Here is a 13,959-nt window from a genome sequence, read left to right as displayed (position 1 = left end):
AAATTTAATTTTAAGAAACGCAAGCAGCAATTCAATAGCTGTTATTTTAGTGGAAAAAAGCTATATTCAGCTTGACACGTTCTTATCTTTGTTAGATCTGCTTTTAATTGCTCACATATAAAATGACTCAATATCCAAAACCAATCCAGGCAAAACTTTGAATGGGTTATCAATTTATCAATCAAGTTATATCGACTCATTGTCGTATTTGTTAATTAAGTCATGTACACTCGATTTGATTATGAGTGTCGCCTGTCGGTGCTTTTGAAAGGAAGGGTTAGATGCGAACGAATGGGAATGCTCGACCAAAAAAATGCGGGGTAGTACAGTCTCCAATAAGCGGATCAATTTCGAGTCGGATCGGAAGTGAGATGTAACTGAATAAACATCTTCCTATAAAATGAGCACAGGTTGCCTCTCGTTACGACCGAGAAAAAATACCCTCATTTCCTTTCAATAAGTTTCTTATACCTCAAAATTTTATACCCACAGCGTTTCTGATCTGAATGAGCTCATTTATACAATCCACTGTCACCGACGTCTCTGATTCGAGCTTTATGCAGCAGGTTGAATTCAGAGATCAGTCGATGCTAACTGATGCATCTCTGTCATCGATACCACCTCATTTAGTAAATATGTTTTCAACAATGAACACAAATGATGTTTCTGTTGTTGTACCTGATACTTCATTCAGCAGCAACAACGTGTTACCCTTTGGACCAGATGCAGCAACTCAACAATACTCACTGATAACGTCCTCAAATCAAGAGCACCCCTCGACTACTACATCTTTTGCTCCTATTGCGCCTAATGTTGACTACGAGCAAAATGAGCAATTACAAATGCAGATGGCTCTGCAACAACATCAAGAGCAGCTTTGGGAGCAGTATCCACTTATGCGACAGGTGTCTGAATATCACCAACAAATTCACCAGTCTCTACAAATGCAAAAAATGCGGCTATTACAGCAGCAACAGCAGCAGGTGCAGCAATATTCATATCCGGCCCTTTCTACTTCAATGCTATACCAAACAGCTGCTGAATCTCTCCATCAGATGACATTCCAACAATTGAATGAATATGAGCAGCAGGCAAGGATAACAGAGGAAATTTCTGCTCATACTACTGTTAAACAATTTTCACCCGTATATGCTCAATCCTTGCCTTCCTTGGTAGCATCACCGACAAATACGTCCTCTTCAGTGTTTGTGAATAACCCAAAGGAAAACTCTGTATTCATGCTGAAGAAAAGGATAGAATTGGTATGACACCATCGTATAAAATATAAATTTCACGCATAGTTTATCCTAAGCTTAAAAGAATTACATCATAGTTGTTAACGATCAATCGAGAAATTATCCGTTTATTCCTTGCACAACAAAATCACTGTAAGGACAACTCTATCAGCGAACCAGACTTCTCAATGTAAAGTGTGATACACTGTAAAACTCAATACGTCGAGGAAAGAAACGCGGTATGTAAAAGACTTGAGCTAACTAATAAATGGCTCGCGTTTGATATAGTTATGCATCAAGATTGCAATCGAATCTGACTTATTTGGCAACTCTAGCTGACCTTTCAGCACAGACGAGACCTCATGAAGTGATGTAGTATTTTCATATTGTACTATTGTAGTGAATCAATATTAACCCACTAACAAATTTTGTCATAGATTCTTTCAAGACTGCAACATCTGACTCCTCCAGATATTACACCATTACCTTATGTATTCACACCGATTGGTCAAAAGCTCGTCTCATTATACAAGGAAATAAGATGCCTATTTTATGAAGAAGAAATCTTCTCAAATAATCTTGACTGTATCGATATTGCCCAACAACAAATCGTCAGTTATGATGCCGCTACATATAACGATCCGTTACATGTAAGACCCTTACCAAAGGGTAACATAAACATGTTACAGCCATTGAATATGATGCTTCATCAGCAGAATAGTAGCAACCTGTGGATGATACCCTATGAAATGCCATATGTCGGTAATGACACGAGCAACGCTAATTTATTCCCTATCGTAGATCACCCCTTCCTTCCCTTCAATTAGCTGACTAATTCAATAGTAGAAAAGTTTTAGTTTCCGTCTGAAGCAGCAGCAAATTTCAAAGAAGAGGTAGCATGAAATTTTTTTTTTTTGACGTCCTACATACAAAATAAATTTATGCTGCTCTGAAATCAGCTTTTATTACTTTTTTATTGACTTGTTTTTTTGTTAAGAAAGCTAAATGTTCAGTAAAGTAACGATCGCTTCCATATTCCTATTTTTATGGTTGCGGTGGTTAATTGCTACCTTACCAGGTTATATACACCCTGATGAATTCTTTCAGAATGCTGAAATTACCAGCTCACGAATATTCGACATCGAGTCCTTCATCCCTTGGGAGTATAAAGCGGAGCATGCTATACGATCAGTTATTCCACCGTAAAAACTGTACCTCCATAAGAGTAAAACAACTATTTGTACCTAATATTATATCGTTTGTTCAATTTTACACCGATATGATATACCTATAGGTTCTTAACAACTGGTATTCCTTTTTGGATATTGAAAAATTGGCTGCCTGAAAATCAACGTGAGTCGATAAAGCTCTTTACTATTCTATTTGCTGATGCTTCTGCTGATGCTTATTGCGGTATTTTTGTGTCCAATAGTGCCTACTACCGTTTCCTTGTTTGCAGCTGAGCGTCTAGGCGCTTTTGCTTGGTCACTTGTCATAGGTTAGTCCTACATTTATCATTCGCAAAATATGTCAATTGATTATGCTCTTTAACAAATCGTTTTAATTTTATATCAGACTTTTACACTTACAGAATGTGTAAGCATTTATCGATTAAACCAATCATACCGATGATTTTACTCGCCACGAGTCAGGTTACATTGGCTTATCATACCCGACCATTCTCTAACTCATTTGAAAGCGTATTACTCTGTGTTTCTTTGTTAACTTATGTTAAGTTTTCTGAGAAGGTAAGCCAATCATTTCAATTTTCAAAGAAACTATCTTCGAAGCATTGTTCTTCCGGTATTGAAATACATTCTTCTTATCACTACTGATCTATGCAGGCAACCAATAAGCTCGCATTTCGCTTAGGTATGGTATTCAGTTTGGGGATCTTCACCAGAATTACATTCCCATTGTATGCTCTTCCTATCGGTATTGCATTGATCTATCAGGCTTATAAACAGTAAGCTACTTGTTAATCACAACGATTCTTTTGCGATCATTTCTAAATGCATTTTAATGCTTCATAATATTTTCCGCGAATTTAGAAGCGATAATATCAATCAATTTACAGCATTTATTTTCTCATTGACATTCGGCTTTGTCTCTTTCTCAGCGTTGAATATTATCGTTGACTCAGTATTCTATGGAACCTTATCATTCACTGTCAACGGTCAATCTTTCAAGAATGTCAGCCACGTCTTTACTACCTTGTTTAACCCAACTTCTTTGGCCTCAGTTCGTTCGTACGGTGATATTGTAATAACACCAATCAACAATTTCCTGTATAACTCCAAAGTGGAGAACTTGGCTCAACATGGTCTCCATCCAAGGTTTACACATTTCGCTGTCAACTTTCCACTTTTGTTCGGTCCTTTGGCTATTTTTGGATTGCTCTATATTCCCAATGCATTATCAAAGATTGCCAAATCTCCAAATGCTCACGTGTTTTATGTTCTTTTAGGTGTCTTGCTGTCTGGACTGGTAGGGCTTTCTATCATTCCACATCAAGAGGCCCGCTTTTTATGCCCTCTGCTCGTCCCTTTAATTCTAATTTACACTTGGAGAGAAAATCAGTATAGTATCTCTGTTTATTTCTGGCTTCTTTGGATCGTCTTTAATATCGTCACTACTTATATATTCGGTGTCGTTCATCAAGGCGGTGTTATTCCTGCTGTGGGTTTTCTTCAGCGTCAAACGACGGGTCTTCACGATTGTCATTTAGTTAGTACAGGCGATTTAGCATGCACAGTTGGTGAAACCAATATTGAGACGGTAGAATACTCAGAATTCAGCACTACTACAAATATGATTTTTTACAAAACGTATATGCCCCCACAGCATTTATTGACGACTCCAAAAGGTAAATCAGCCAAAAAAGTATTATGTACATGCATTATCATTCGTAAAATTGTATCGTGTTGATTAAAGTAATCCTATACCTATAGAAAGCAAGTCTCATCATGTCAGAGTCTTGGATTTTTCAAGCAATTTAGAGGATGCAGTAGCCGAAATGGTAAACAGACCTGGAGTAACTCTTCGACATACTAAAACAACAATGGAAGTTGATTTTGCTAAATCTTCAGACACCGAGTTTGAAAGAACTTTGCTGGTGATTCCTGGCTTTGTTCCTTTACCTAAAGTTGAAGGCCATCGTTACTTACTCATGGCTACATTTGGTCCTCATCTCAGCTTCGATGACATGGATAAAGTTATGGAAAATGCTTCTGCAGATAGTTCATTGTCAGTAGGTCAAACGAACTTGAACGTCTTTTTGCTCTTGTCTGAAAAGAATGACACTGGCGAATAATTCAACTATAGACTGCTATTCAGTCAATATAGAACTTTGGTGTAAAATAAAATGAATTTTTTCTATTTAGTGTTACCTTAGTCATCTGCTCAGAATTATTATACGGTACACAAAGCTCTAGCACGTGGTAGGGTTGATGAAGACAGCTAAACTTGGCAGCCGTTGTAGATCTTGCTATAGTTGTCGCACAGTCCAACCGTTATTATACTCATGGACTCAGTGCTTCCGAAGCAGCAATTATAATTGATAACACTGCTCATACAAAATCGTTGTCGCGGGCCAATTACAATTGTCTCGCATCGAAGAATGGAAGTAGTACTCACGAATACCGTGTCGTTTGCTTCAAAAATTAATGTCACTTAAAAGTTGTAGATATTTGATGCAGATACATGTACTTCAGAATTGGATCGCATGCGAGATAAAAGAGTCAGTGCACTGCAAGCAAAACAAACCAAATTAATTCAGTATTGTTCCATTCGAAATATATACTGGAAGAATGATATAGTCAGTCAATCGCATGTAGCAGGAAAAATAGCGACTTGTGTTTCTTGAATGCTCTTTCAGGCTGCTTCGAGTCTATCACTCGACACTATTGAAAAAGACAAAGCTGGTATATGGAGTGCTGAAAGCGAGCATAAAACGAATGACGCGATTACAGATTGTAAAAGAAGAATCACAATAGCGCAACATTCATCATTTATTTTAAATTGAACTCATGTGTATTACTGTTATACAACAGGCGGACAACTAACTGGGGTTCACGTTCAACATGCTGAGACGGAGACCTTGGGGGTCTGCTTCCTGTAACTTGAAATTTTCTAAACTGTACTTTTATGGCAGTTGTGAGGTGGTTTTTGTTGCTTCCTGCTGTTTAGTAAACCATTCTATAATTGAACAAATTCATCTAAAATTCGATCAAAGCCCGAAATATGAATAAAGAGATGCTAAGGTGATAATACAGGTGAGCATCTAAAAGATTACATTGGCTTTTAGTGCTATAATTTACTGACAGAAATTTGCAAACCTACACACAAAAGGGAATTCAGCCTATCATTGTTGATTATACCGGCTCATCTCATCGCGTCGAAGATGCATATGTGTTTCTAGAGTAAATTTGACAATTGGATAAACTTATCGTCCTATTTTTCTGAGTGATACGAACATTTCCTTGATGATGCTTTGATAAGACTATCGAAAATATATCAATTTCTTTTCATGGCACTAGGTATGAAAAATTGTTCGAATCGATTAAACTGAGTGTAAATCATCTTTTGAGCCTTGATTATTTTGAGACCTTGAAGGCTGACTAATGTATTCTTTCTCTATCATTATATCAGTTGCCATGCATAACATTAGTAGGGCCCTTTTCGTATAAAATCCTATAATTACCTGTTTTGACTTTTGTCATTTAAAGACTTGTACAGTAAGACTGCGAAACAAAATTTTTAAACTGATTTTGCACCACATTTTTCCTGGCTTCTGTTATCCTTTTGACGAAATATCTTCTGGCAAAAACCGATGATATTTTGCTTTACTCCCCCCCATAATTGTTTTATTGGATCAAGCACAAGAATGTTAATCAGTTGATCATACATCTATAATCACTGTATTTAATATACCTTTCTAAGGCTCTTGTGTATACTCAAACAGTAGGTTGATAACAGTAGCTAGAGTAATTCCACTAAACCCAGGTCCGTGTGCCTTTTATCAAAACATTAAAACAATGTGCAATTCATTACAAAATTGTAACTGCATTTTCCCATCCAAAAAAAAACCGATAGTATTATCGATTGAATGATCAGTGTTTGTAACGGAAGGTTGCATTCCTTTCTAATAGAATATTAACGAATGTTTTGCAGACCTCTGAGATCAGTTTATCGTTTTATTTTATGCCCAGTCACTTTCAAGGCAATGCCAGAGAATTAGGCATGAGTAAAATTGTCAATAAGTTTCCTATAGTGTGTGATAAAAAACTGTCAAATATGTTATCATGGCACGTGGTATACTGTTCAGCCATCCTCTATGTGTACGACTGTTTTGCTGCTGTTGTTGAACTCTCCAACTTCAAGCCGACTTGCCTGATCTTATCTCTCGAACTGTAAAGCGTACATACATAATTTGTTTTCTGTTTATCTTTTCACGTATGTTTCTGTTTGTTAGCGTTCCAAGTAGCTTCAATCAATTACGAGAAAACTCACTGGAGGCCGCACGTTCAAATTATTCAGTTGAGAGTGACAATTGTTTTCGCAATACACTTGATCTAATAAAACATATCCATAGGAACGTCATGGCTATCGTTCTCATCAACGACATTTCCAGACTTAATCAGTCGAATGAAACTATTGTATTTAAGCTGTTGAAAGCGAAATCGCAATTGTGACACGACAATAACTCGAAAAGTTGGAAATATAATTCAACGATTTACAGTTTTTAGAAAAGTGAAAATTGTTATTGTTGTTGGCTAACGAAAGTCAAATTCCAATTAAACAGGAATATCAATTTTAAATGGTTGGGAATATTGCTTTGGAACTACTGTACGAGCAGCAATTTAATATATTCGTACCAAAAAGCACAGTTGCTGTTCAGCACATGTTACTTTGTACGATAGGAAAAAAGGCTGCGTAACTGACCCTTTTCTGTTTGCTCACAACAGACGATACTCTAACTACCTGAAAACCGGAATCGAGTCGAAATGCAACTTAAATTGTAGGTATACCTGCTTCTATAAATAACCCATACTACACATACATAAACCTCTGTGCACGGGGGTCTTTCTGTTGCACAAAGAATTAAAATTTTGAATTTTTTCATTTACAAAGATCCTCTTTAAAAAATAAGACATATAGGATTGTTCTCTTCCTTTTCTTCCCTTTGCCCAAAAAAACCCCCCTCTTCTAATACATAACAATTATGAAGTTCACTCTGGTTACTGTTCTTGCTGCTCTTGCCTCTACAGTTCTTGCTCAAGGTACCTCTACGACTCCCACAGCCGCCGCTAATGCTGGTGTTGCTGTTAATTTGCCCTCACTTGGAGTAAGTATAGAAGTCTGTTACAGGACGTCACTTGTCGAAGGTTAAATAGCTGTGTCTAACCCTATCTTTCTGTCTGCTTTGAAATAAAAGCAAGTACTCAATGCTGGTACAACCTTCAAAATCACTTGGTAAGTATAACTTCAACACTAGTGAGAGTTACTGAAATAATAAGAGGAGAATTCTGACGTTGGCTTGTTTGTCGTTGATTTCACTAGGACTGTTGACTCTACCACCGCTAACCCTTCTAATACAATCGATTCAATTGCCTTGATGAAGGGCGGTTCTGCTAACTTGGAAACAGCTATTGTTAACATCCTTTCTGCACCTATTCCCATCAATCCTCCCTCTTATGATTGGAACATTCCTACTAATATCGAAACTAACCCTTCATGTAAGCTCAAACATTTCGATTGTTCTCTAAATTCTACGTCAAGTCGCATAACAAAGAATATTTGACATTTTTAGATGTACTTGCTTTGAGGGGTAACAATGGTGCCACTACTTACTCTACTTACTTTACAATCATGGGTGCGGCCGCAGGTACTACCAATGCTAATGCTACTACTTCATCATCTGTTAGCGCTGCGGCTACTTCGCCTACCGGAACTACCACTACAGCTACCAATGCTGGTTCCAAGGCTAATGATTCTACTAATGCTTCTGCTTCTGCCTCCGCTGCCCCTTCTCCATCAAATGAAAGTGCTGGCTCCAAGACTGCCCAAGTTACAATTGCTGGTGTTGCTGGTGTTGCTGGTATCCTTGCTCTTATGCTCTGAATTGAGTAACTGATGCTAAATACTGATGAGTTTTTACTGGCTAAAATGAAATCATCTCCTTTTTTAAAGAAAAAATTATCTCTTTTCCAAGGCGAACAAAAGTTGGCCGTTTTATAGTATATATCTATTTATTAGTTTAGAGGAATGCAGCACTTTTTTAATACAGATTATTGCTCAATGTCAAAAAAAGAAAAAGATTCTTTTTTTTTTTTTTGTTTTCAACCTTTCTTGCACAATTCGCTACTATTAAGTTCTATCATTAGTAAGGTTTGGGCATAATCCTACGCACATTCATGCTTTTCTTGAAATGGCAATAAACAGGCATAAGGTTAATCCAGAACAACGACTAATGTATTCTAATTTTAAGGAGCCTCGTCTTCTATTTTACTGGGGAAAGAAAAATTGAGTATCTTCGTAAACAAAGCAAAGTTCGGCAAATCAGAAGAAAGTTATACAACAATGAAATTATGGAACTGACATTGCTCATACTCATTTTTGTTAATGAATCTGTAGTACATATGGATACTGATAGTTTCAAGCACCTTAACTGGTTGTATTGAAGGTATTCAACTATATTTCTTAGATGTAGTTTGGTCTATTGAAATAAAATATAGCAAGAATCTGGTATATAACGTATACTCCTGATTGTCCCTTCATTATCTTAAAAGCTTAACATTACATACAAGTGTTCTCTTACTGTAATTCATATCGGAAAGCTACTTCAGGAAATTCAACGTTTTATAAGCATGTGACATCGTTCGTTGCAGAATGCTAGTATTACTTCTATAGGTCCTTGTTCAATAAAATTGTCATGCAATTCTACTAAAATTTGTGTACCTTTGCCTGCCTTAAAACAATGAAACCTCAGAAAGTCCATTATAAAGTATTCTACTTTCCTCCTATTGCACCCACCCTATGTGTCCCAAAACTGTTTAGAAATGGGTAATACACTATCCCATTTTATAGCATCATCAATTGACTTTAGTGTTGGCACCTCATACGGAGAATTATTTACATCGAAAAAGCCAAAGGCACTATCTATATTTCTGCAAGGCGCTAAGTCTATTGTCCAACGAAAAGCAGTAACTTTTGGAACATCACTGATAACTACAGCTTTTATGAGCAGCCTTTCAAACAGTAATCTGTCAAATACCATAATAAAATAGATATTACAATCATTCTTCTGAATTCAATTTTTTTGAGTTTGGAATTTAAGAGTAGAAATAAATACAAAAGATACTAACTGTAGTCTAGACATTTTTGCAGAATCAAAGCGCTCAGCAATTTTTGTTATCGTTCAATATCAAGTCAGCTGCTCTTTCAGCACATGCTATAATGGGGAAGCAAATTTGGCCAGCGGGAACAATTGGGAAAAATGATGCATCAGCTACGCGGAGACCACGAGTGCCGTGAACCCTTAAATGATTATCTACCACTGTAGATTTATCTTTCTCAGGACCCATCTATAGACCCATTTTGTTTTAAGTTATCTAAACAGTCCAGACATCACATAGATTTTCTAACTTACTTTGCAAGTGCCAGCATAATGATGAAGCGTCTCAACATTATCTAAAATGAATTGACGGATATCTCTTTCATTTTGAGGGTAAATCAACCAACGCTTTACACAACTATCCTTATATTCGCTTTCGTTTGCGATTTTCAGGGAGAGAGATAGTCCCTTTTCCAGACATTCAAGATCTCTATCATCCTTCAATAAACCTAAATCAATCTGTAACTCCTTCTCCTTGCTTAGTGTGATAGAGCCAGTGGAAAATGGAGCGACGTAAACCATCAACAGAGTGGCACAATCACTTCCCTTTAATCGAGGTAAGTCGCGACATAAAGCCAAGCCGCCCGCAAACAATTCTATTTGAGGCGTATTGTCAGCACTACTACTATTATCGGGCGTGTCCTATATCGATGCAAATAGCAACTTCGGTTACACATTTGTACCTCGACGTCGTTATTCCTCCAGTTTCACTTACAGGTATTTTCATATACGCTACAGCATCAGGCCATAATCGCGTGTATGTTCCAGTCTTTTCATTAAGAGCTTGAGCAAGAGTCTCCTTTTCCCTTTGAAACAGATCACGATGAAGGGACATTTCGGGTTTGGTGGTTTCATGAACAAGAGGCACACGCCAATGATTTTGTAGATTCTTGCCCACGCCAGGTAGATCGACTATTGTTTCTACGTTAGCCTTTGTCAACTCCGACTTTGGACCAATTCCGCTGGATAACAAAAGATAAGGAGAAAGAATAGCCCCAGCAGTGAGAATAACTTCGCGAGACACAGCAGCACGATAAAGCGAGTCCCTTCCCTCACCATCAACTGCACTGTATTCCACATGCGTAACTACTTTGGCTTCATTTAGAATAATACGATGGACTTTACATCCCAAACCGATGAACAGGTTGGCACGTTCCTGTTGAAGTTCAGGAGGTAGATAGCTTGAGCCAGCTGAAATACGTCGTCCATCGTAAATAGCTGCCTGCAACCCTGTTACACCAATTTGACAAGGCATATCTGTCATATCATAATACTCGGGTATTCCATTTTTTTGACAAGCTTTTCTGAAGCTGTTTCCGAGTTCTGTGTCGTAATTTGCTTGCATAACATGGAAAGGTCCTGACGTACCATAGATTTCTTCTGGGACAGGGTGTTTATCGTCATGAAAAGTCTCTGCTTTACGAAAATAAGGCTGCAAAATTTTATATGTCCACTCTTTCTCATTCCACGCATCATAGTCAGACGGTGAGCATCTGTGGTATAAGCAAGCATTAAAAGCACTTGATCCTCCTAATAGCTTCCCTAAGGGAACGCCTATGCTTCTGTTCGAAGCGTTAGTCTGGGGAACTGATTGAAGTTTCCAGTCAACATGGGTGTTTTTCATTTTGCTGTTCAGTAAAGGAACTTGAGCCTCCAAAAGCTCCTCCTGTGTGGTTATGCCTGCTTCAAGCACTAATACTTTGTATTTGTTATTGGCTGTCAATCGATTTGCAAGTACACATCCTGCGGTACCACCTTTGAAGACAGCAAGTGTTTAGTCTTGATATTCTACATAGTTAGCAAAATTATGTACGCTTACCACCCACAATGATAAAGTCAAATGTATTGTTATTGATATCTGCTGGTTGAAGGCGAGGCATTTCAAGAGATAATCAATTTAAAGTGAAAAAGAAAGATGAATTGCCACTGATTACTTTTTTCTTTTCACTGGCCTTTAATCCATCATCTTTCAGAGTTTAGATTCCGCATTGCAAGTCGAGTGAAACATCGCCTCGTCTGCAGAAATTTCGTGCGAGCCTGCGAGTCTACTTTATTTTTTTTCACGGTTAGAACCATCCTATTCTGTGTATAATGCATCTTTTTGTGAATGCTGTAATGTATGACAAACGCGGTAAAACTGCTCCCTTCGCCTCAGTTCACTTTGAATTCCTCAGGCCTATGAAGTTTCCTAAATTACAGTGTAAGAGAGTATTATTGTTCCAATAGTATACCAGTGAGAGGAACTGTGCCTGAAATGAACGTGAACAATTTGTAATCATCGGTAATGTATCTTTCATGATTGTAAATAGATGAATCAGTAGGTGTTCTTATTATTATTATTTATTAGGTACCAAAAAAAGAATGAACATTCAGATAAAGTACATGTAGATAAGCCATAACCTTTGCAATTCCTTGATAGATGCCCGAATAATATTATGCTCAACGCACTTAGATCAGCGTTGTAAACCAAAGCGTATCTTAGTATACACGATCCTCACCAAATGCCAGTTGTCGAGTTACTCCTTCATCATCAGTACATTCTCCCCAATAACCTCCTGCAAGTGATCCTTTCAAAACAAGGGCACCACCGCCCCTACAGTTGATTAGTTTGTATTCACTCGTATATAACGGAAACTCAAACTTAACCTATGAAGATAAGCAATCATCCTTTTAAGTTACAGTAATATAGTACCCTACCACGTTTTTATTCTTACCCTGAAATTGGTGAGTTCCCATTTGACCTGAGAGAAACAACAATCATGGTTTGTAAAGGGACAACATTCTCTATTTCCAGGTGATATCCATTTTTTGAAAGCAGAACTAATTTTAAAAACGGTGAGATGGTTCTCATTCACCTCCACCAAAATGCTATCATAGGGCTACCTACAAACGATCAGCATTGATTTGTACAACGTGAATCTTTGTTCCATCCGTCATATCGTTATAGACGCAATAAGTTTGTCCCGAGTGGAACAAATACTGTAGAGTGAAGATTATATAAAGCAGTTTTAAGAGCATTTGTTATAAAAGGTTGAGTAACTTTTTTATGTTGCTATGTTTATTTTACATCATGCGCTCTTTATAGCGGGGCATATATATCCAGATATTACCTTTTGTTCGCTTAATTTGGTGGTATTCATTTCGTAAGGATGTTCAGGAGTTTGGTACTGTATTTTCTTTGTTCTACCTCACAATGAAATTCAACTCTATTAAAATTTCGGCATACGAAGGTCTGCTGTATGGTTCAATTGCAAGCCATGAAATTCTTTCTATTCATCTGAAATATATATGTATCGCTTTCTCAAACATATACAATTGTTAACATGAATACAGGTTGATAGTTCTGTCAAGTGTTTGTACCATTGTGGAGCAGCTACAATGTATAGAAAATGCTCAACACAAATTTCCAAAAGCCCAACCTGTTCCTTTATGTCAAGCAAAAGCATTTCATTCTCACTGTGTCAGTTGACGTTATTGAAAAGTACAACGTTTTATCTGCAGTTTTCCCTTATTTTCTTAAATTGATTTCAATTTAGGATTCATTCATATTTATATAACGTAGAAGAAAAATATCCTGGTTCAAATGAATCTACTGTTCATGAGAATCAACCTCGCTGGTCAATGTAGCCTTCTTCTGACAGTCATTCTATAAAGTCGATTAAAAAAAATGATAAATTCGTAAGCTTACGAAAAGAATCTAAAAGTTGATGACGTTTACATAAAGTCTTACGACAACGATAAAACTGAAGCGTTCAATATATTTTTATCTATTTTTTGGCCACAATATTAAAGCTTTCACTCCTCTGCTCAACCTCAGTAAGTTTGAACGTGTTTGCTGCTCTGGACTCCTTCTTCAGTAATAAACTTTAAGAATTAATTATAAAGGTACCACAACTGCAAGCGAATTATGCAGCATATGCCTTTTTAATTTCATAACTCTTTAATCAGAGTCATAACGAATATAAGAGGACAGCCAAGGGTATATTATTAATCAATGAGCATGATTAAGAAGCTTTGAAGCTGAAGCATGAGTTCAATAGAAGATAACCCTATCAATAGTTTCACACTTTAGCATAATTAAGCATCGGAACATTTGTCGAAGTACCTTGTATATCAAGGGTTCCGACAGCTACTCAATGCACAACTAGGGTTTAGATTATACCCACTTGAAAGTGAGCACCCTATTTAATGACAAAGTATTGCTACCCTGGACGACTATTACTTTCAGTGCAAACATCAGACTTGTCGACTTTATTGATCCTTTTCCATTTAAGTTTTCAATCAATGTAATAGAACATTTGCTGAGCTGTAGCCATTATTAAGGGAATT

General features: G+C 37.1%; 6 protein-coding genes across 6 annotated transcripts; 4 read left to right on the top strand and 2 right to left on the bottom strand.

Annotated features, from left to right (window-relative positions):
• Positions 1 to 248: 248 nt before the first annotated feature.
• On the top strand, positions 249 to 1,336 carry BDF20DRAFT_633514 (uncharacterized protein). Its single transcript, XM_053075916.1, has one exon. It carries the CDS (start codon positions 507 to 509, stop codon positions 1,266 to 1,268), a length of 762 nt encoding a protein of 253 aa, XP_052933870.1. The 5' UTR covers positions 249 to 506; the 3' UTR covers positions 1,269 to 1,336.
• On the top strand, positions 983 to 2,146 carry BDF20DRAFT_633517 (uncharacterized protein). The gene is made up of 5 exons (XM_053075917.1): positions 983 to 1,091; positions 1,177 to 1,262; positions 1,334 to 1,425; positions 1,524 to 1,602; positions 1,673 to 2,146. Exons 2-5 carry the CDS (start codon positions 1,239 to 1,241, stop codon positions 2,060 to 2,062), a joined length of 585 nt encoding a protein of 194 aa, XP_052933869.1. The 5' UTR covers positions 983 to 1,091; positions 1,177 to 1,238; the 3' UTR covers positions 2,063 to 2,146.
• A 650-nt stretch (positions 2,147 to 2,796) lies between these two features.
• BDF20DRAFT_633087 (Alg9-like mannosyltransferase family-domain-containing protein) lies at positions 2,797 to 4,885 on the top strand. Its single transcript, XM_053075915.1, has 5 exons — positions 2,797 to 2,983; positions 3,080 to 3,201; positions 3,287 to 4,101; positions 4,187 to 4,485; positions 4,619 to 4,885. Exons 1-5 carry the CDS (start codon positions 2,828 to 2,830, stop codon positions 4,667 to 4,669), a joined length of 1,443 nt encoding a protein of 480 aa, XP_052933868.1. The 5' UTR covers positions 2,797 to 2,827; the 3' UTR covers positions 4,670 to 4,885.
• Positions 4,886 to 7,458: 2,573 nt separating this feature from the next.
• Positions 7,459 to 8,357, top strand: BDF20DRAFT_914687 (uncharacterized protein; the record flags this gene model as incomplete). The annotated part of the gene is made up of 4 exons (XM_053084221.1): positions 7,459 to 7,581; positions 7,672 to 7,709; positions 7,797 to 7,972; positions 8,047 to 8,357. 4 exons carry the CDS (start codon positions 7,459 to 7,461, stop codon positions 8,355 to 8,357), a joined length of 648 nt encoding a protein of 215 aa, XP_052933867.1.
• A 1,277-nt stretch (positions 8,358 to 9,634) lies between these two features.
• BDF20DRAFT_906918 (GMC oxidoreductase-domain-containing protein) lies at positions 9,635 to 11,510 on the bottom strand (the record flags this gene model as incomplete). The annotated part of the gene is made up of 4 exons (XM_053083320.1): positions 9,635 to 9,820; positions 9,886 to 10,272; positions 10,346 to 11,322; positions 11,450 to 11,510. 4 exons carry the CDS (start codon positions 11,508 to 11,510, stop codon positions 9,635 to 9,637), a joined length of 1,611 nt encoding a protein of 536 aa, XP_052933866.1.
• Positions 11,511 to 12,108: 598 nt separating this feature from the next.
• On the bottom strand, positions 12,109 to 12,770 carry BDF20DRAFT_837171 (uncharacterized protein; the record flags this gene model as incomplete). Its single annotated transcript, XM_053079020.1, has 4 exons — positions 12,109 to 12,276; positions 12,345 to 12,450; positions 12,518 to 12,609; positions 12,741 to 12,770. The coding sequence occupies 4 exons, from the start codon at positions 12,768 to 12,770 to the stop codon at positions 12,109 to 12,111; spliced, it is 396 nt and encodes a 131-aa protein (XP_052933865.1).
• Positions 12,771 to 13,959: the final 1,189 nt, after the last annotated feature.

Source organism: Mycotypha africana, assembly GCF_025528875.1.
Source record: "Mycotypha africana strain NRRL 2978 chromosome Unknown BDF20scaffold_8, whole genome shotgun sequence".
NCBI lineage: Eukaryota > Fungi > Mucoromycota > Mucoromycetes > Mucorales > Mycotyphaceae > Mycotypha > Mycotypha africana.
This window is presented reverse-complemented; position numbering and strand designations above follow the sequence as displayed.

Excerpts from the sequence above, each read along its gene's own strand:
- BDF20DRAFT_633514 (XM_053075916.1), top strand. The coding sequence starts at position 507 with ATGAGCTCATTTATACAATCCACTGTCACCGACGTCTCTGATTCGAGC.
- BDF20DRAFT_633087 (XM_053075915.1), top strand. The coding sequence starts at position 2,828 with ATGTGTAAGCATTTATCGATTAAACCAATCATACCGATGATTTTACTC. Across the intron at positions 3,202-3,286 it reads ATCTATCAGGCTTATAAACA|AAGCGATAATATCAATCAAT; the intron begins GTAAGCTACTTG and ends CCGCGAATTTAG. Across the intron at positions 4,102-4,186 it reads TTTATTGACGACTCCAAAAG|AAAGCAAGTCTCATCATGTC; the intron begins GTAAATCAGCCA and ends CTATACCTATAG.
- BDF20DRAFT_633517 (XM_053075917.1), top strand. The coding sequence starts at position 1,239 with ATGCTGAAGAAAAGGATAGAATTG. Across the intron at positions 1,426-1,523 it reads AGCGAACCAGACTTCTCAAT|TTATGCATCAAGATTGCAAT; the intron begins GTAAAGTGTGAT and ends CGTTTGATATAG. Across the intron at positions 1,603-1,672 it reads CACAGACGAGACCTCATGAA|ATTCTTTCAAGACTGCAACA; the intron begins GTGATGTAGTAT and ends ATTTTGTCATAG.